Raw genomic sequence first — 19,245 nt, 5'->3', positions numbered from 1 at the left:
ATGTCAACGCTCCGTCAATCTTGGATTTTTGGGTTCCTGGTCTCGTCGGCAGATCCAAGATGTGGCGCACAGAGCGTGGTTTGAACGGTCAGTTGGGCACATGCAGAGTGAGGGACGCCTGAGAAATGGAGCTTGTTTCCGGTTGCAGTACGCGCAAGCCGCGGTGGTGCGCAAAGTTGAGCAAGCAGCGTAGGGTGAGCGTGATGGTACATTTTTCTGGGCTTTGAGCGTGTGGAATCATTGTTCATCAGCATACTGGATGGATTCTTCGTGGGCGTCATAGGGTTGTTGATCGTATACGTGCTCGTGGCCTTGTTCCTCGTACTCGCCCTCATACAGCTCTTCGTCACCGAGATCGTCTACGCCAGCCGTCTCGTACTGCTGATACTCAGCGATAAGATCCATCAAATTGGACTCTGCCTCTGTAAACTCCATCTCATCCATACCCTCGCCCGTGTACCAGTGCAAGAACGCCTTCCTCCTGAACATGAGACTGAATTGATCGTGTGTTCGCTTGAACAATTCTTGGATCGACGTTGTGTTGGCGATGAAAGTGGCCGACATCTTGAGTTGAGGTGGTGCAATGTCACACAGGCTCGTGAGCACGTTGTTGGGGATCCACTCGACGAAACCGGCCGGATTCTTTTCGCGCAAGTTGTACATTTCGTTTTCGACATCCCTCGCGTTGACTTTGCCTCGGAAGATCGCAGCGACGGTGAGGTACTTGCCGTGACGTGGATCAATAGCCGCCATAATGTTCTTGGGATCGTACCCCTGTGCGATCAACTCGGATGTCTTGAGCGATTGGTACGCTTTCGATCCAGGCGCAACCAGCGGTGCAAATCCAGTGGTGAAAAAGTGAAGACGCGGGAAAGGCACCAAGTTGACACCCATCTTGCGCAAATCCGAGTTCAGCTGTCCCGGGAATCGCAGCGTAGTCGAGCATCCAGACATGGCAAACGAGATGATCGAGTTCAGGTCCGAGTACGTAGGATTCTTTGTGCGCAGCGTGCGCTGGCAGATGTCGTACAGCGCTTCATTGTCCAGACAGAAGGTCATATCTGAGTTCTCCACCAGCTGGTGGAACGACAGCGTAGCATTGTACGGCTCCACCACCGTATCCGACACCTTGGGAGAGGGCAAGACCGACCACGTGGCCAGCATACGGTCCGGGAACTCTTCGCGCAGCTTGGTCAGAAGGTTGGTGCCCAAACCGGAACCCGTACCACCACCGAGCGAGTGGACGAGTTGGAATCCTTGAAGCATGTCAGCTTTCTCAGCTTCCTTACGTGCCACATCAAGCACCTGGTCGAGCAACTCGGCTCCCTCAGTATAGTAGCCTTTTGCGAAGTTGTTGCCGGCTCCGGATTCACCGTTGATGTAGTTGTCGGGGCGGAAGAGTTTGCCGAGTGGACCAGAGCGGATCGTGTCCATTGTTCCCGGTTCCAAGTCGACCTGAATCGAACGAGGGACATACTTGCCTTCCTGGCCAGACGGCTCAAAGAAGACGCCGACCTTGCAGAGTTGCTCGGCTTCATTATCGCCAATGTATCGCTGCGACCGTGTGATGAATCGTGCATCAATTTTGTGTCAGTGTGCTTGCTTCAAGCATGTGTTGATAGATGGCATGACTCAAGGTACTTACGCCGTCGCCATCAAGACCGTGCTCGTTGAGGATGCATTGCCAAAAGGCCGAAGAGATCTGGTTACCTGCCTGACCACAGGCGAATCTGTGAACAAGCAAAGGGAGAAAGGCATCCAGTGACGAATGTCAGCGCTTCTCTGTTGCTTTGGTTTTCATCGTCAGTCTCGTATTGGCAGCGACTTACGTGATGAGCTCACGCATCGTTTGTTTTAAAATGAGCGAATATCGTGGAAGGAGTTGGTGGTGAGGTTGATCCAAGCGCAACGAAGACGAAATCGTATTTGACGTAACTTATCTGTAGATTCCTGTTGGGCACACTCACGACTCATGACTCTCACAATGCTCCCCGATTTCGATCTGGCTCTGAGCGTAGGTTTCAGAATCGTGCATAGATCAACACAACGCTGAAGAGACACGCGTATTGCATAACGCTTCGTGCTACTCTTGCGCGTGTCTCGCCCGGTATGTCAAATCGAGAATCACGCACGAGTTTGTGTCTGTTGATCGTCCTCACGCTCGGCGCGCACGAGACGGAAATCCTAGCAAGCCCAAAAAAAAACATTGAGATGTAACACCAGTTTTTTATTATTCACGATTCGAGTTTCGTGTTTCACGTTAGTGACGCTTCGAGATTCGTGATTCGTGATTCACGATTCACTGATTGACGTTGATGAAGGCTCTATGAAGAGTCGTGAGTGTATACGGAAAGACAATCGTGAATCGTGCTCAAGTCGTGAGTTGCATATTGCACGAAGGATATGGTCATATCTCTCGCTAGATTTCTGGCACCTCGGGGAAGTTGAAAAGTCCTGCCGGATACCGTGATTCCAAACTGTCTCTGCTTTCCGTTGCCATCTGTTGAATGTGAGTCCAGGCGTGCAAATGATCAGGACGGGGTAGATGAAGCAATCCGGTCGTCTCGATCTCTTGGTTTCTCTCGGCCCTCAACATCATGATCATCTTTTCCTCCCTATGTTCTCCATTTCCATCTAGCTCTATGAAGCGGTAGGGAGAGATGAGGAGACAGTGCCCAGAGTGAGAGCATTGAGACGCGTCGAGCATGAAACGAGCGTCGGGAGAATGGAGGTGAACCAGAGTTCGGAGGTAGACGTTGAAGTCGGGCGGATCAACGCGAGTAAAGTAGTGCGGAGGGAGTTGGAGCAATCGCTGGGCTTGGTGAGCGTGTTGATGAGCGATCGATGTGTCCACAATGTCAACTGCAATATCTGACGGCTCGAATGGTTGCTCGCTTCTGCGGGCCGCTTCGGAAAATGCAGCTAGGCAGACGGCTATGATGAGGAGTACTGCTAGCATGAACCGTGAGTTACGCATCTTGGAAGGTATCAGAGTAAGCTTGCTCAGACATTAACGAAGCCCTACTCGCACTAACTCAAGCCTTATTTATACTTTGTTATACAATTTCGTCGACGATCAGAACGTTTTGACGTAATCCTCTCAACCTCGATCTCACCTCACGAGGCACGCAGATGCCTCTGCATCATTGAATCGCTTGCTGTTTGGCCAAGTTCATCCATCTAACCTAAACAATAAATGACACATCGTAATGTCGTGTTGTCAACTAACCAGCTTGACTCGATACTCCCACTCCAGTAGAGCACCGTTGTCGTGCAAATAAAAGGGATTGAACGAAACTTCAGGTAACAAGAGCTTCTTTTAATGGACAGGTGGGCACGCCGGCTACCAGCTAGTACTCACCTTGCAGATGAACACTATGTTTTAATCAAGATCACGACTTGGAAGTGAGGAATTGTCGACGGCCGCTCTATCGATCTCGATACTTTAATTGTCATACTACGAGCAATTGGTGCTGATACTAGAAGTGCAAAGCAAGTGAGCCAAATTGCCTCAATATACCCTCCCTGTTCCACGCAGCAATACTATTGAGACGCTGCCAAGCATCGTATCTTTCTGCCGACGACAATCCTTCCGGAAAATGAGCCTCGCCGATGAACTCTCCTCGTAATCCCGGTGTCAAACTGAGGATCATGACGGCTTGTTTCCATCGACCTGTTCTTGGATGTTGAAATACGAAGGTCGAGTATGCAAAGGCCCCGTTCCGGGTCTGAGGGTCAGGAAAAAGGGTGAAACGGGTAGTGGTCTCTAGGATGTGCGAGCGCGCGCGTTCAGCCCCGTCTTCTGTATAGCCAACTATCGGCGTAAACCAGTCTTTCAACGTCGTATGTTCCGCCAAAGGTTGTAAAGCTGCATTTGCCGTCGCCGTGTCTTCTATTTGGTCATCGATGAATGGATTCCAGTCTAGATCTAGTCCACCGTCGCTCTCTGCCCCTCGACAAATGGTTGAGCTGAGTAATTGAAGAAGCCAGAGGAGATGAAGAGGTAGAAAAGTTTGAAATGGGTACTTCATCTTGAGTGAAGCTAACGGACTAAGATGCTCGAGCGAGCTCAAGAACTTCTGTATATATACCAGAGGGATCTGGTCCAGAACAGTAACTCCTATTGGACGTTGTTGTGGTGTGTCACTATTGTGAGCGTGAGCTCCACTGGCGTGGGAATCTCATGCAGCGTTGAGAGGCTTAAGAACGTTGTTGTAAGCCTCTCTATCTCATTAACACCGGTCAAAAGAGTGGTCACTCACTATCAAAAGGGTGAAGCCACAGCCAGACACAACCCAGGTTTCCCAGACTCGCTGGCGACCAAGTCTGTAGCAACGAACAGTCACGAGTTCTTCATCATCTAGATTTGCTGGAACCTAACTTATCTTGATAAGTTTGGCTACGCCGACCGTGTGCTGCCTTTGTGACTCACGACTTGCAGCATGCTCTTCGTACACGCTTTTGTTTACGCGCCCAACAAGGGCAATCGGCCCATCAATTCGGCGTGTGAGATAGTGGCTGCCTGTTGCAACGCTTCACCAAAACCGATGGATCTACCCGGGAGATTGTGTGTACGGTAGTCCGAAAAGCCGACTGGAACAACTCCGTTTGTCTGGTGTACTTTGAAGAACAAGACGTAGTTCTTGAACCTCTGCTGAGCCGCAACATACACATGCCAAGGAGCTGCGAAAAGGCTGTACTCGCCATCAGTTCCAAGCTGGACATATCGCGAATCAGGATCTTGAAGGAGTCCGAACAATGCACCCCTATACGATTCATCGTTGAAAGGCCAGGGCCAAGCAGGTTGCAGATGGCCGGGCTCAATTCTGAAGTGTCTATTGGCCGCATTGATCGCATCTTGTAGTATCGTCGTCATGGCCATGTTATGTTGAAGGTCTGCATAAGGTGTCACTGGCTGGAATGGTTGGATACGCTCAACTGCCCTACAAGCCACGACGAACAAGAGGCACAGGAGCAGGAGGTCCGGCAAGCCAACTTTCATGTTGACACTTGAAGCAATTGTTGAGGTGAGAAGCGTCAGCGTCAGACAACTGCAATGGCAATCGCTCATTCTTGGCAAAGATATTTTTAGCGATCCGGTCAAGCATCTTCGCGGCTCCAAGAACATCTTCATCGAATCTGCATCATTTCAGTATCAGGACGACCCACTTTGACCTCATATACAGGCAACTCATGAGAGAGGGAGAGAGACTCTGAGGAAGCGGAGCTCGAGCCAGCCATTTCATGATTATATGCCTCAGCTGTAATGTCTCCTTTATACTCTTTGCTCCTTTCCTTCTCTCCATCATCAAGCAATAGACACAGACATCTACAGCGCGCGCGTTTACTGTCCCGAAAAATTTGCCGTCTCCAAACATCACTCCATTGCTCACCATTCTTCAGATCAGTACCATTGCAAACCTATATGGTTGGCAAGCTCTGCCTCTTCTCTTAAAGACTGTGCCATTAATTGTTGAGAGCAATCAAATTTTATGCATCATAAAAAAGTCGAGAATTATTTTTCTGCTGGGACAGTTTTTGGAGCCCCGTCGCCATACACTCTAGTACTTTTTGTTCCTTCCCTTTGACTTGATCACTGCCTGTACCCGCCTTGGCATGCTCTCAATGAGATTTTGACATGTTTCTGGTGCAATTGAAGCCGATTCTGCTTCACAGCGCTGAAGCAATTCGCTCTCTGATTTTGCTATGGTGCTGTACTGCGAGAGTTGCTGTTTGAGAACTTGCCAGAGATGTTCAATTGGATTGAGGTCCGGAGATTGTGCTGGACACTCCATAGTACTGATAGTCTTGCTCTTGAGCCATGCCTTCGTCTTCTTTGATGTGTTTTTGGGGTAGCCACTTCTGAAAGATGAGCTCGCGATGGCTGTGCCTGTGGTGCAAATCCGACATTGTCTGCATCAGTTTATCGTCCAGAATCTCGCTGTACTGTTTGGAATCCATTCTACCAATCACCAGACGCATGCTACCAGCCCCCCTCCCCGTCATACAGCCCCATATAATGATTGAGCCGCCACCAAACTTGACTGTTGGCTTGACAAGCTTACTGCTGAATCGGGCCGCTTTCACCAAACAGTGCTGCTTCCCATCAGGCCCAATGAAGTTGATTTTAGTCTCGTCAGACCAGATCACCTTCTTCCAGTCCTCAGCGGTCCCTGTACTTGTAAGCGAACTTGAGGCGATCATGAATGTGTTTCTTGCGTAGGAATGGTCGCTTCACCATTTTTCTTGCTTTGAACTTGCAGAATTGCAGCGCCTTCCTCACAGTTGTTGGACAGACATTGATGTCGAAGGTCTCCTTAAATGCTCGACATCCTTCCTTGACGGTTGCAGTGCAGTTGAGCTCGAAGTAGTGGTCCAGGAAGCGAAGATGACGGGGCTGTAATTTTTTGGGTCTGCCTCCTTTTGATTTCAGAGCGGCAACAAGGGCGCTTTTGCTTATGCGCTGCGCTGTGGAGTTGCTCAAACCAGCAATCTGTGCTACTGAGCGGATTGTCTTACCATTTCGGAGGTGATACAGCACCTTACGGCGCTTCTCTGGGCTTGTTTTTGCCATGGTTGTGCTGTTGTGGTAGTGGTTGCTTGGAGATGCTGCTTTCCTGCTCAGAGTGGGTCAATTGATCTGAACCTTTCCACGTTGCCTCTTATATTATCTGTAAAGCGGCCCACTAAATTTCATCTCAAAGTAACTACCACAAGAGCCACAATGGTGGAGCGACCTTGGCAAGATCATGCTCCAATTACTGTCCCAGTGAGAAAAACTCGCATCCAATTTTCACACCACTACATGCGCAATTCTGCAGTTCAAACAACCATCATTAGATAGTGCTCATCAAGACCTCTCGAACAGTATATATCGACCATGGCATTGCTAATGTGTTCAAGGAGCATTGTAGTGATTTATAGTGACGGCAATTATTTCGGGGCAGTAAACACGCGCGCTGTATATATGAAACAGCAACGAAGTCAATTTGCAAATGTCTGTGCACTCAGGGAGTTGAGTCATTCAGGCTGATGTTATCATTTTGTTCGCTAGCTGTACTAGCACATCAGGATCTTTTTCAGCTTAACGTTATAAAAGCTTCTGGACTGAGGAGCGCTTGTGCTGCGCTCAGTCGTTCTTCTCCTCTAACTCAGAAACGGACGTGGCCGTATCTTTCTCGAATTTGATCTGGCGTGATAGTTGCAATCCTGTTAAGATAGTCCCAAGCCCATTCACCTCGATCATTCACAGCACCTTGGCGAAAGCCAGCATGAATGATTGGGTTGTAGGATTCTCGCCAGAAGTTTACCACTAGCACCTCTTGCCGAGGAATTACCTCTTCTGGTCTCGTCCATGTCCATGGGGTGATATAGATGGCGCCTTGAGAGCCCTCGAATTCTGGAACAAGAAGGTAGTATCTCGTATCGCGGTTGCGGATATGATTTTCGTAGTGCTGGGCATAGCGAAGGTTGTGTCTATACACCGGGTGCAGATGATCGCGCGGAAGATCAAGTTGTTGCTCGGTGTAATGTCGCATGAATTGCGTCCATTCTGGTCCGTTCACGTTGTCTACTGGAGGTTCAGGACTTGGTTCTCGATTGAGGTGAGGCACGCCGATTGCGGCCATACAGACGGCCGTCAGGAGCGAGGCCAGTCCAAAAAAGTGCAAGAGGCGCTTGCCGATCATCGTCATGGATCGACCGCGGAACAAATCGAGCTCAAAAGTGAGTGAACTAACGTTAAGGTTTACAGACAAAAACCTTCCACCACGCACCGCTTACGTTTTATCTGTTTGAATGACCCTAACTAACCCTATCCCAGCAGAAACTTTGAAATTGTCTGTGTGAGATGTACAGATAAAAAATATACAGTACATGATCCATGAAGCTGAAGCAAATTGTGAATCGCGAATGCTGCATCGCCACCATTTGAAGCCCCTAATCGCTGATGGCAGCATCACGCATACCTGCTGCAGCACGTTGCAGGCAACAATGCATTCTGGCAAACCTTCGAGAAAGCATTCATAATTGAGTGTGAGGACCTGGAGGGTGCTGGTGGACACCTCATCTCTCGAAACGATTAGTCGGGTTTAATGGACCGCAGATGGCCGCGCTCTTCCAGCAACAAAGCCCAAGGGTCGAGTCAAGAGTTGGAGGTTGTGCATGTGCTGTTCCAGACGGCTCGTCTGAGCACGCGTCGAAATTCCCTTATCCCTTTGGCTTTTTCGTCAAAATATCTTCACTTCCCTTTGATCATCATCACTACTTCCCTTTGTACTTAGGAACGCCTGAAGGGCGCTCAGAAGAATACAGCCAGACATGTAAGGTATATATTGAGGGAGTCCGCGTTCCTTCCTTCCTTTTTAATTCAAGCTTCCCTTCAAACGTACCTGAAGGCCAGAGGCCCTAGGAAACAGTGCACTCGACATACACTTTTCTACCTGCAGCGTTCGAGCCATATCGAAATGAACTACAACAACACACAAAGCAAGGGCGGCTGATATTGCTCCTTCTCGCATGGTGGGACAAGGTGTGCATCTACTCGCCCACACAACAAGGCCAAATTTTGCCCGTTGCATGATTGATTCCGTCTGGAAAATATCAGTCAACCAAGCCAAAACATTCACCGTTCTGGCTTGACTTCAGTTTGCCCCTCCGGTATATCGTGATTGATAAAAACCCGGAAGTCCTGAGTGGGGCTTCCTGAGCAAGACAGGCAGACCGTTCGGCCGCAACCGCCAAAGGGTCATGGGTGCGTAGAAATCTTGCAACATGGACTTGAGTCCAATGTTTGTCAACACTCGTAACTCCTTCTGTGCAAAGTCAAACCAACAGAACGAACAAGTACGATCCATATCGCTCAGTTTCTCGTACGGCACAGATTGTGTGTTCATCAATGGCGAGGAACAAACGGCACTTGAGATCTGGGTCTCTTTTCAGGAGTGGTCATTCAGCCTGACATGGTGCTGAGCGAGACTGATGTGGTCGGACCATCATTCTTGATTACGAGCGAACTACCATCGAGAGTGCACTTTGGGAGAAGCTCATCAATAAGACCATCTTCTGTTGTAGCCAGCACCTTGAACAGTCGAGACTGACTTCTAGAGAGCTGACCATTCAGCTTTTCTAGACTTACACAAAGCAGTTTTCTACGGAATCAGAGCAGGCTAGCATGCGAACAACTGTTGACGGTTGAAAGCCTTAGATCATGAACGTGATGTGGGTCATGTTCATCCGAGGCTCTCTGTATTCGCTAAGGATCTTCAATTCGTAAAGTTCCATGTAGGATCTGCAAAGTAGCCCAGCTGGCTCTTGCCCTTTCTTGGACGAGATCCATAAAGCTTGTGCTTGCTCCAGCGTGCAAATCTGAACGTACTCGAGTGAATCCGAGTGGTACAATCCTGTTCTCATTCTGATGAAGTCGAAATAGAAGTAAACTGATGTAGCCCGGGTCACTCTCGTCTGAACGCGTCCATGCTGGAGACACAAACAGAATGCTGCCGTCGACTCTCGAGGTTGACACCGGAAGCATCCTGGTGGTACTATGCTGAAGATGCGCAGTGACGGCGCCACGTTGACTGGGATGATACAGATGCGTGGGATCGAAAGTGCCAGACGGTAGATGATAAAGCTGCTCAATGTTGGTCAACGTGGTTCGAAGCAGCTGGGCGCGCTGGATCTCGCGGAGGCGCTCAAGCTGAGCAGCTCTGGCAGCGTCAAGAACTTGACTGATTGGACCGCGCTGCGGACGATGAGAAGGCGGTCCTTCCTGTCTAGGTGCAGCAAGCACAATGCCAACGCATGATACAATGAGCAGAAGCGAGAGAATCGTTGGAAGCTTGTGCAACATGGAGAAAATTCAGCTCGAGTCGCTGTAGCTTGGAAAAGAGGAGGGAGAGTACTCCTTCTTTGTGCCCCTTTCAACTAATCAGGTGTTTATACAGTTTGGCAGTCAGACGGTTCTGGGGTGCCTTCTTCTCAGAACCAGCTTAGAGTCCGCTCTTCAAAGAACGTGACGAAACAGATATTCGCAGTCAATTAGCGATGAGTGCGCCATGCAAAGCGGAGCTCGACTCACCCACTTCAAGCACAGATCTCATCATGTAGTACTATCATTCTAGAGCAAAGCAAGCCAAGGGCTAGCCTTCAAAGCACTTTTCCACTGGTTTACCTTTCTCTTAGGATTGACTTTCGTGATTGCGGTCATCAGCCTCGGGGGTTTAGTTTTATATGTTTTTTTCTGCCTTAGTTTTCGTGAGAATTAAAGCTGCAAGTCTTCATCCAGCCTTGACATACAAGCCACTTTACTATGGGGGATTTTTTTTCCCTTCTTTTTTCTGTGAAAAAATTTCAATTGCAGACGAGAAAACCCGTGGGGGGTCCTCGAGCTCGAAGGAGGCTCTGTGCCCACCAAAGAGAAACGGTGGCACCTGCGCAGCGGGCAGCGGCCGCCGCAAGGGGGCCGTGAGGTCTCCGCCAAGGTCGTAAGACAGGATCATGCCAAAGCTCGGATGGAAGACGAGGGGGCCATCATGAGTCGAATATAGGGCTGAAGCTACGAGTGTACGACGTTCGAAGGCGGAACGATCCACATTAGCGTCGGAAGCTTTCAGACGTCCAACGACCAAGGAGTTTGATGGTGTCTGCGTCGATACCCTGAGACGCCGCACAGGTAGCAGCGCCTCAACGAAAGGAGTGACCTGCATATTCGGAAATATCGAGACCGAAACGTCCGATAGCGAGTCACAGATGCCGAAGGAACAAGCCGCGGGAGATGGGGCGATAGCCGTCGCGGAGTTCGAATAAACAGGGCGTGGGGTGGCGCTGAGCCGGAAAAAGGAGGCGAAGGGCGCTGAAAAGACACTGGACGCCTCCGACACGAAGCACGACGAGGGGTCGCCGAACCGGAACAGATCGATCTTTGAAGACGGAAGGGTGAGAAAGGCGTAGTCGGCATGTCAAACAACAGAACCGACGAAGAGCTGTGCTGGTGAGTGGGCATCCCAAATGACTTCGCCACAACGAAGGAAGCAGGCGAAGGAGACGCTGAATGAGGCTGCCACAACCTGACGATCCCAGGCGCTGAGTGACAGCGTTTGTGACAGCTGTTGGAGGATGGCGCGGAGAACTGAGAGAATGATGGGCAATTTTAGAGTGGCTGGTTCGAGGCCATAGGTGCGCTTGGTTCTTCGGACGGCAGGTTCGAGAGGGCCTAGCCCGACACGGACAAGGGTCATGCCAACATCCATGTACCAGGAACGGAGCGCATCGAGCTCGTTATTGAGGCTAGAGTCGGTCGGGAGGATGTCATGACCCAAATCCTCTCGAGAATGTGGAGCTCTGAGGCCGGAAAGAATTCAACGAGGGAGCCGAGCCAAGGGTCAGATGGCCGAAGAAGCGAAGCCTGTTGGGGTCGGGTTAGGTGTGGTAGAAGCTGGACTCGGCAAGACCCCGCTAGATGAAGGCGGAGACAACGCTGGAGCACTCAGCCGCACCGAGATAGTCTTCGGGTGGGGCTTAGCCGAATTGACGTCGGGAAAGAGTTGGTTGTAGGCACATGGAAAGCGCTGCAGAATGGTTCGGAAACGACGACGAGAAAGGAAATCAGCAAGCTGATTGTCGACGGATGCAACGCGAACTGGGCATAGGGTGATTTGGTGGTGAAAACAAAAGCCAAAAATCTCGCGCAAGAGAGCCTGGGTCAAGGGATCGCGAGAGCTGCCAGAACGTATGCCACGTTCCGCATTGGTATTGTCAACATGAATGATGACGAGACGAGGGCCTTGCCAGCGTGGACTGAAAAACCGAAGAGCCTCGAGGACCGCGAGAGCTTCGAGAAAATGAATATCCTTAGTGCGATGGCGACTAGGCACTTCAGCGGCAAAAACTCCAATGGGCCTGTCCATGGGTCCCCAACGAGCGCCATAACCCTTCATACAAGCGTCGGTCCAGAGGTGTTTGATGAGTGGTGGCGACGGCTTGATACAAGTCTGGACGTCGGACGTCATCATCATTTGGGGCGGATCGCTTCGCAGCACCGCAACGAGAGGATTTGACATTGCGACTCAACTCTTGAAAGTGACGGGTACGGAGGGCGTAGTCGAGATGCGACCATTTTTGCGAAGGTAATTTGCCGAGACGTTCACTGCAGGCTGCAATTAGGTAATCCACGACTTTTGGCCAGGGGAATGCTTCGGCGAGTTCTGAGATGTGCAGATAAAAGGCACCAAGACCAGAAATGAGGTTGCGATCTGGAGAAGAAGAAGCGCGAAGAGAAGAGTAAATAAACCAGAGACGGCCAAAGGTGGCCACACTGGGAACATCTTTCAAGAATTCCTGGTTGCTGGCGGACACTGGTGTCTGCTGAGGAATAGCAGAGACCCCAGCAACAAGTAACGAAGGCATCTCGTCGGGGAGGGCGGTAGGCCAGGATGGGTCGCCGAGACGAGGCAACTCGTAAATCGAGAGAGTGTCGTTGTGGACCTTGGCCACGAGATCGCTCGCGAGCCAAGAAAAAGGGTGCTGATACGCATCTGAACAAGCGGGGAGGGGTGCCGGCAATACTAAGTCAGCAGCAACAGGCTGTGGAGGAGCGACGACCGGCGTGAGGACGGTAGAAGCGGCGGTTTGCAACGTGGAAACCTGCGGGGACGAAAGACGTTCTTGGAGGAGGCTCTGGACTTGCTCGAAAAGGGCCGTAAGACGGCTGTCGAGAGCGGCCGAGGTGACAAAATCCAATGACGGTGCCACTGGCTGTTCGACCGGCGTGGGCGAGGTCGGTCCGCAGCGGCGGCGCTGTCGGCAGTCGAGGCAGTTATCGGTAACTTTCTGAGGACAGCGGGAGTGCTGAAAGGAGGTCAGCGGTAGAGACCGCTCACATATCTTGCAAGACTTGCTGGTGTCCATCGTCGAAGGGAACAAGAACACCAGGTAAACCAAGAAAAACCGACCAAGCTTGGTCGCTTGGTGGAAAGCATAAGAGGAAGAGGATGAGTAAGAGTAAGACCCTAACTAGAGAGCCGTTCCGAGCGAGCCTCGTGCCTATTCACGATACTTACTTGTAAATAGTGGGGTTTAACCAGCCGCGCTTATGTCGCAAGCCGACTAAGCGAGACTCGGCGTCACGTGCTACGCGACCATAAACAGCTTGTCTCACTACTCGTGACTCTGGTATATCTTGTATCACGAATCACAAAATATTCACGATTGCACCAACACTCGTGACTCGTGCCTCAGAAGGATGTTTTATACAGTCGTGAGTATGTCCAGATACAAACAGCGAGGGACAGCTAAAGAGTTGCACATACATAGGACATCATAGAAGTCCCGGCTAAGCGACAATCGCTGGTTTGCATCTTTGACAAGAGTGAGAGCCAGAATGAAGTGAGCCAATGAAGAAGGGGGAACGCAGAAAGGAGAAAGAAGAAGCAAAGGAACAAACGGGCAAAAAGAACGTCGTGAGTGTGCAAGAGCATGCAAAGATCTCCGAGATCCACCGGCGGATAGAGAAGCGGGGAGAATTAGCTTGTAAGCACAGTCCAGACACAAAAGCCGCCACAAACTTGACCATGTTGTACAGCATTTTCTGAATCGTAGTATGTAACTAGGTTATCTCGAGGCAGGAGACGGGAAGAAGCAGAGTATAGGGACAAAACTGCTAACAGGCTATGCGGACTGATCCAAATGTAGACAGGTCTGCACACATAGCCGAGTCGACCAAGCCGCCTTGTATTTCTTTGATATCGAGAGATGTTGACCTCGCCGTAGCATATGACGAATCACGAATGTCGTGTCGACCGGCCGAGGCTTTCTGATCACATCATCTCAACCCCTTGGATGGACTCTGGATCTGTTACGCGAAACCAAAATGCTGATAAGTTAGTTATGATTTTCTTCTTGTAAGTTACTGCGAATCTGATATCGACAAGGTTGCTGGACTTGCGGCACTTCTTGGTGTCTCTCTTTCAGACTGCAGGCGTGACGAGTGTTCTGAGTCCGAATGTGGTCAGCATGTCTTGTTGCGTCGTCAGTGCAGCTCTACGAACCGTTGTCCATAGGTCCTCGGTATGTCCAGGGGGCACACCTTCCCTCACAGTAGCGTATCCAAGAGGAATCGCTTCGCCTGACCTCATGACTGCGAGGAAGGCAAGACATCGTGTCCAGGGCTCTTGTTCCGATCGTCGAATGACCCATGGGCTGGCGACGAACCATCCCTCCCCGCTGTTTCTGCCAAAAACCGCAAAGCGAGAATCGGGTACTTGGATGTGATGTAACAGAGCTTGTCGCTGAATCTCTTCATAGCCGTACACGGGACGCAGATAGCCTGGAGGTAGCGACAAGATTCTTTCCGCTATGGAAGCCGCACTTTCAGCTTTGCTTTGCTGGATTACGTGGAAATGTATGTTCGCGGCCGGAGCGCCTGGGTAAGGGTCGAGATTTGTGCTCGCAGACCTAACTAAAGGAATGAGAAGCCTGTGCAGGATGATGAAGAGCAGTATATGGAGCGAGGTCATCTACGTTGAAGGCCTCTTGCCAAGGATTACAAGAAATACATTAAGGATGTGCTTCCGAAAGGCGCGGATACTTCTCCTCAAGACGGTTGACTTTTATCGTTGACCAGCCTATCCCAAATAGCTGAATGAGGGCGGAGAGCATAGTAGAATGGAAGCTTGGTCCTCAGACGAAAGGTCCTTCTCACTCGTCTTCTGTCGACTTCGAAATGAAGTCAAGAGTTGAGAACTGATTTCATAAGCGCACAATCCGATGAGTCGAACACTAGGTTGTGAAGTTATGGCTTTAGTTTTTGTGCTAATACATGGTGGATATGACCAACTATGCTCTTCCACAAGAGAAAAAAGAGAGATGACTATCGTAACAAGCACGTGATTCTGTGTATGTAGACGAGAATCGTGGACAGACTCGTAATCGAGAGTGGATCGAGGCTGCAGCGCACCTCGATCAAATAATCCCATGGTGGATCACTCTTTGAACGTCCTTGAGATTCTCGACGCTCCTCTCTATGCTTTCCAGATCGCTTTGCTCGATCAGCTGCTCGAGCTTTTTTTGCGTTCCTCTTATCTTTGATCCACAATATTCCAACGAACTCTGGCTCTTCATGCGAGGCCAGCTTCATTGCGAGGAGACCGTGTCGGTATTCAAGGTTGACGGTCTGAGCACCTATCGGACGGACCCGATTTAGAAGGAAAGTGTTGGGATACCAGTGTGCGACAGCGAGATGGGTATCTAATTTCAATGGGTCTCTACCCAAGTAGAAGAGCTTAGGGTTGAAGTTTTTGCCGTCTTTAAACAGAAAACTGGTGAGCCAATGGTGCACCTTGTTCGAGGAAAAGTCCCAGGTCGAATGATATTGTCTCGGTAGAACTGGTACAGAAGCATCTTCGAGCCTGTCGACGAACACGGCTAGTGATGACGAGAATTCTACAGAAACTGGCGCACCTAAGCCCATCAGAGCCAGGCAACATGCCCAGATGAGACTGACTCTGAGCTTGTTGGAGACGCAGAGCTGCATCGTTGGTGCAAGACTCTCTGTAGCTGGGAGAGACGACATTTTGCTGTCCGCGTTAAGACTCTTATATAAACAACCTTGATGCTCGAAAGTAGAGGCTTGTATAGTGTAAATGAGCTGATGGGACACGAAAGGTAGTCTGTCTCTCTCTGCTTGCTCACGGAAATATTGAACAACCGTTTTTGAGACCTGTGTAGACGAAATCTCTCCAAGTTCCCACGGAATGATGAACCACCGACAACGACCATACATAGCGATGAGGTTTTTTCAGTGTGCGTGCGAGTATGATAAAGCCCCCAGCCCTGGCTCAAACATATGAGCACGACGTGCTTCAAAGGTTGAGGGTTGCTTACAACAGCCCAAAAGAAAAGTTCCGGGCCGGAGTCTTTCTATTTGAAATATGAAGAAGATTGCAGCTACAGTCACGAGTATGTGGCCTAAAAGTGCCCAGCCATGTCGGGTGCCGCACCTGCGGAATGGCTAGCATAAATCATGAATGGTTGAAAGATCGGGCGAGAGGTTGCTAATGATGCAGGGCCGCGACTTTCCTGCAACTACTCTTGACTGGAAGAAAAGAGCATCTTCGAGCACAAACAATCGTGACTGGTAGAAGCTGGAGCAAACTAATCACCGAGCAGTTGATTCGAGCGCCAAAACCGAAGACGCATATATCGTGTCGCAAGGGTCCGGAAGATCTGGAAGAGTAAGGTCGGAAGCAAGAGATAAACAGGAAACATGTAAAGGGCATACATAATTTTGAATGAGTAATCTGTACAAGAAGTTGGGTGAAACGAGTTGCAACACGGTCTCGCCCCTTCAGATGAGCTGCGGTAAGACAGAGAGCTGGTTATGGCAGCACGGGCTCACAATACAATTGAATGAAGCACGTCAAAGAATCTACACCTCACGGACGATGCCCGACAATCCATGAAGCCATTCGAAGTTGTCCAGCGAAACCATTTCAGACGAGGTTTTCAAGCCCATCGCAGAGTTGTGATTTTTCATTAAGAGCCACCCGATCACATTCGGCCGCTCGTTCGATCTGAGGAGCATTAGGACCACACCATTACGAGTGTTCCAGCCTTTTGGTCTCGCGTACTCTGAACCTGCTAACATGGCTGCCGTTTCGATGTCTGGCTTGAGGATGGAGACTGCCATATGATCCCCCGCGTCGTTGGTTCCAAGTGAGAGCAATCTCGGACTTCGATTGGTGCCGCTTTGGAACAAGTTATTGAGCAATCGACCTTGATGATTCGGAAGGGCCTGAGTATCCATCCAGTACTTAACCTGATTTGGAGAAAGGAGTTTTTGGCCTGATAGACGCGCGAGGAAGGACGCTACTTGATCCGTTACCAGACCTTTACCTATCGTCGACTTGGTGCCTCGAGAACGAGCTGATTTAGATTTGTCTGCCTTTGGTGCCGAGCATTCCAACACAAGAGCTATCAGAAGCAAGGTAAGTCTGAAAAGAGGAGAAACCAACATTCTTGCGGTGCTGTTGTGTTGGGCTGAATTGTAGTTACAGGTCAAGAGCGTTGGTTCATGACCTAGAGGGCAGCTTTTTGAGTAGCTCTTGAGGTCACATACCCATAGCCAACGTAAGCACATACGTCTCCCTTTCATATTTGAGTCCTTTTCTGCCTGCTCTATGAGGTCACTTTTTGCTACAACCCACCTTGTTTTGGCTCGAAGGTAGTCAAGCTGTACGACTGGCCTTAGTTGTCATAGGCCCAACAAGCTGACGCTCGCTCTGATGACTCTGATCAGCCATTCCGTAGCCAAGTGACGACTAGAATCGGACGTCGCTACAGGGCTCTGTCAATTGTCGCTTGCCTGTGAGAATTTTGAAGGGCGTTCTTGAGAGATGTGCAGACGAAAACTTCCGGTAGCAACTACAGTTCAGGAAATTTGAGCAGCAAAGTTATGTCACCGACTGAGACATTCTGGTATAAAGTGGATGAATCAAGCTTCTATCATACAGATGCTTGAATATCCACGCTTGTGTATCAGGAAAGTCCATATAAGTTAACTTAACTTAGTTGATAACCAGAAGAAAAGAATGGAAAGAAGGAACGTACATAATGAGTTTGACTTCTGTCACATATGAAGGGGTCAAAGCGGGCTGCGCTTTCAGTACCGCCTTCAGACGTTTTGTATCACCATAGTGGCCATCCGAACGCAGCACGAAAGCTTTGCAGAGCTTTACCGACTGGCCGCTCGATTCTACACTTCTCGGACGATGCCTGAAAGTCCATGCAGCCATTCGAAATTGTCCAGCGAAACCATTTCAGACGAGGTTGTCAATGCATTTGCAGATCTGTGATTTTTCATGAAGATCCAGCCCACCACACTTGGGGGCTCATTTGAAGTAAGGTGCATCAGCATCAAGCCTTTACGGGTTGACCAACCTCTGGGTCTTCTCCGTTCTGGGCCTGCCAGCAAGGCTGCCGTCTCGATGTCTGGCTTGAGGATCGAGACCGCCATATGGTCCCCCGCATCATTGGTTCCAAGCGAGAGCAATGTCGGACTTCGATTCGTGCCTCCTTGAAACAGATTATTGAGCAAGCGACGCTGATATTCAGGATGGGCTTGAGTGTCAATCCAGTATTTGACCTGATTTAACGCGAAAAGTTCCTGTTCCGACAGGCGTGTGATGAATGTCTGGACTTGATCCGTTATCTGACCTTTACGAATTGTCGCCTTGGCGCCTCTAAAGCGAGTGGATCTACTTTTACTGGTCCGCGGTGCAGAGCAGCCTAAGACAAGTGCAAAGAGAACCAATGCGTTTTGAACAAGAGGAAAGACCAACATCCTTGTGCAGTCACCGAGTGCCAGTCCTGGGCTCGTGACTGATTCATCGTGACCGGACACAATGCCCAACTTTATATGATACCTGAACCACAAGCCTCAAAGCCTGAGAGCCGGACAGAGGCAGTTCCGTCCATACGCTCCACAGCTTTTCTCGATTTCTTTTTCTTGTCGTCTCCTGAGCGCCCCTAAACCATTGTCGACTTGATGAGGTCACTTTCTTGTCTTCTACCCACTATCCTCCTTTCAAGGGGCATTAAGCTGCTCGATCTTCGATGATGATGTACATGGTCATTGCGACTGCCTTCAAAGCGCTCATCAGCCTAGTGTAATCAAAGGAAATTTCGCACGAGCTTTGCCACGTCTGAACTTTAACGACCAATGGCAACCCGAACCCTGGTGACCGCCAGTGTCCGAGCCTGTCGCTAGGTGATGACAGCAACCGCGGCACAAAAGCTTCTTACTACCCTTGCCACCACTTCAGACGACCTTGCTCAGGATACTTGCACCAAAATGTCTGCATTCACTGTGGGAGATACCACCCAACGACGCAGGGCGATAGGCTCAGCCCACCATCAAGAAGCCTGCGCCGCTCCCTGTCGCGCGAGCTCGAGCTACCTGCACGCGCTGCTGGTCCTTGATGACCATGATGCATTCTCTGCTTTGCTTGTCGCGCTTGACGTCTCCTCCGCTTGCCTTGACTGCTGCTCTTGACCGCTGCTCTTGGCGGGAACAGATTGAAGTTGCCGCCTCGCAACAGCACAACCTTTGACAACACCACGCTCTTGACGCCGGCGTTGGTATCGACGCTTTGGGTAACATTTCCCACGGTATCGTACTCGATTGGAGGATCTTGCACCTGCTGGATGCGATCGTTGACCCGTTAAAGGTCCGACATGATCGACTCGTCC

General features: G+C 50.1%; 11 protein-coding genes across 11 annotated transcripts; all 11 read right to left on the bottom strand.

Moving 5' to 3' along the window:
• Positions 1-237: 237 nt before the first annotated feature.
• On the bottom strand, positions 238-1,846 carry UMAG_10558 (putative tubulin beta chain; the record flags this gene model as incomplete). Its single annotated transcript, XM_011393855.1, has 3 exons — positions 238-1,554; positions 1,646-1,730; positions 1,830-1,846. The coding sequence occupies 3 exons, from the start codon at positions 1,844-1,846 to the stop codon at positions 238-240; spliced, it is 1,419 nt and encodes a 472-aa protein (XP_011392157.1).
• Positions 1,847-2,419: 573 nt separating this feature from the next.
• Positions 2,420-2,977, bottom strand: UMAG_05319 (uncharacterized protein; the record flags this gene model as incomplete). Its single annotated transcript, XM_011393726.1, has 1 exon — positions 2,420-2,977. The coding sequence occupies one exon, from the start codon at positions 2,975-2,977 to the stop codon at positions 2,420-2,422; it is 558 nt and encodes a 185-aa protein (XP_011392028.1).
• A 502-nt stretch (positions 2,978-3,479) lies between these two features.
• Positions 3,480-4,031, bottom strand: UMAG_05318 (uncharacterized protein; the record flags this gene model as incomplete). The annotated part of the gene is made up of 1 exon (XM_011393725.1): positions 3,480-4,031. The coding sequence occupies one exon, from the start codon at positions 4,029-4,031 to the stop codon at positions 3,480-3,482; it is 552 nt and encodes a 183-aa protein (XP_011392027.1).
• Positions 4,032-4,465: 434 nt separating this feature from the next.
• Positions 4,466-5,002, bottom strand: UMAG_05317 (uncharacterized protein; the record flags this gene model as incomplete). Its single annotated transcript, XM_011393724.1, has 1 exon — positions 4,466-5,002. One exon carries the CDS (start codon positions 5,000-5,002, stop codon positions 4,466-4,468), a length of 537 nt encoding a protein of 178 aa, XP_011392026.1.
• A 2,149-nt stretch (positions 5,003-7,151) lies between these two features.
• On the bottom strand, positions 7,152-7,694 carry UMAG_10557 (uncharacterized protein; the record flags this gene model as incomplete). Its single annotated transcript, XM_011393854.1, has 1 exon — positions 7,152-7,694. The coding sequence occupies one exon, from the start codon at positions 7,692-7,694 to the stop codon at positions 7,152-7,154; it is 543 nt and encodes a 180-aa protein (XP_011392156.1).
• A 1,559-nt stretch (positions 7,695-9,253) lies between these two features.
• UMAG_05314 (uncharacterized protein) lies at positions 9,254-9,850 on the bottom strand (the record flags this gene model as incomplete). Its single annotated transcript, XM_011393723.1, has 1 exon — positions 9,254-9,850. One exon carries the CDS (start codon positions 9,848-9,850, stop codon positions 9,254-9,256), a length of 597 nt encoding a protein of 198 aa, XP_011392025.1.
• Positions 9,851-11,381: 1,531 nt separating this feature from the next.
• Positions 11,382-12,906, bottom strand: UMAG_05313 (uncharacterized protein; the record flags this gene model as incomplete). Its single annotated transcript, XM_011393722.1, has 2 exons — positions 11,382-11,898; positions 11,939-12,906. 2 exons carry the CDS (start codon positions 12,904-12,906, stop codon positions 11,382-11,384), a joined length of 1,485 nt encoding a protein of 494 aa, XP_011392024.1.
• Positions 12,907-13,964: 1,058 nt separating this feature from the next.
• On the bottom strand, positions 13,965-14,513 carry UMAG_05312 (uncharacterized protein; the record flags this gene model as incomplete). Its single annotated transcript, XM_011393721.1, has 1 exon — positions 13,965-14,513. One exon carries the CDS (start codon positions 14,511-14,513, stop codon positions 13,965-13,967), a length of 549 nt encoding a protein of 182 aa, XP_011392023.1.
• Positions 14,514-14,866: 353 nt separating this feature from the next.
• On the bottom strand, positions 14,867-15,529 carry UMAG_05311 (uncharacterized protein; the record flags this gene model as incomplete). Its single annotated transcript, XM_011393720.1, has 1 exon — positions 14,867-15,529. The coding sequence occupies one exon, from the start codon at positions 15,527-15,529 to the stop codon at positions 14,867-14,869; it is 663 nt and encodes a 220-aa protein (XP_011392022.1).
• An 894-nt stretch (positions 15,530-16,423) lies between these two features.
• Positions 16,424-17,011, bottom strand: UMAG_05310 (uncharacterized protein; the record flags this gene model as incomplete). Its single annotated transcript, XM_011393719.1, has 1 exon — positions 16,424-17,011. The coding sequence occupies one exon, from the start codon at positions 17,009-17,011 to the stop codon at positions 16,424-16,426; it is 588 nt and encodes a 195-aa protein (XP_011392021.1).
• A 738-nt stretch (positions 17,012-17,749) lies between these two features.
• Positions 17,750-18,337, bottom strand: UMAG_05309 (uncharacterized protein; the record flags this gene model as incomplete). The annotated part of the gene is made up of 1 exon (XM_011393718.1): positions 17,750-18,337. The coding sequence occupies one exon, from the start codon at positions 18,335-18,337 to the stop codon at positions 17,750-17,752; it is 588 nt and encodes a 195-aa protein (XP_011392020.1).
• Between the last annotated feature and the right edge of the window lie 908 nt (positions 18,338-19,245).

Source organism: Mycosarcoma maydis, chromosome 19 (genome assembly GCF_000328475.2).
Source record: "Mycosarcoma maydis chromosome 19, whole genome shotgun sequence".
Lineage (NCBI taxonomy): Eukaryota > Fungi > Basidiomycota > Ustilaginomycetes > Ustilaginales > Mycosarcoma > Mycosarcoma maydis.
This window is presented reverse-complemented; position numbering and strand designations above follow the sequence as displayed.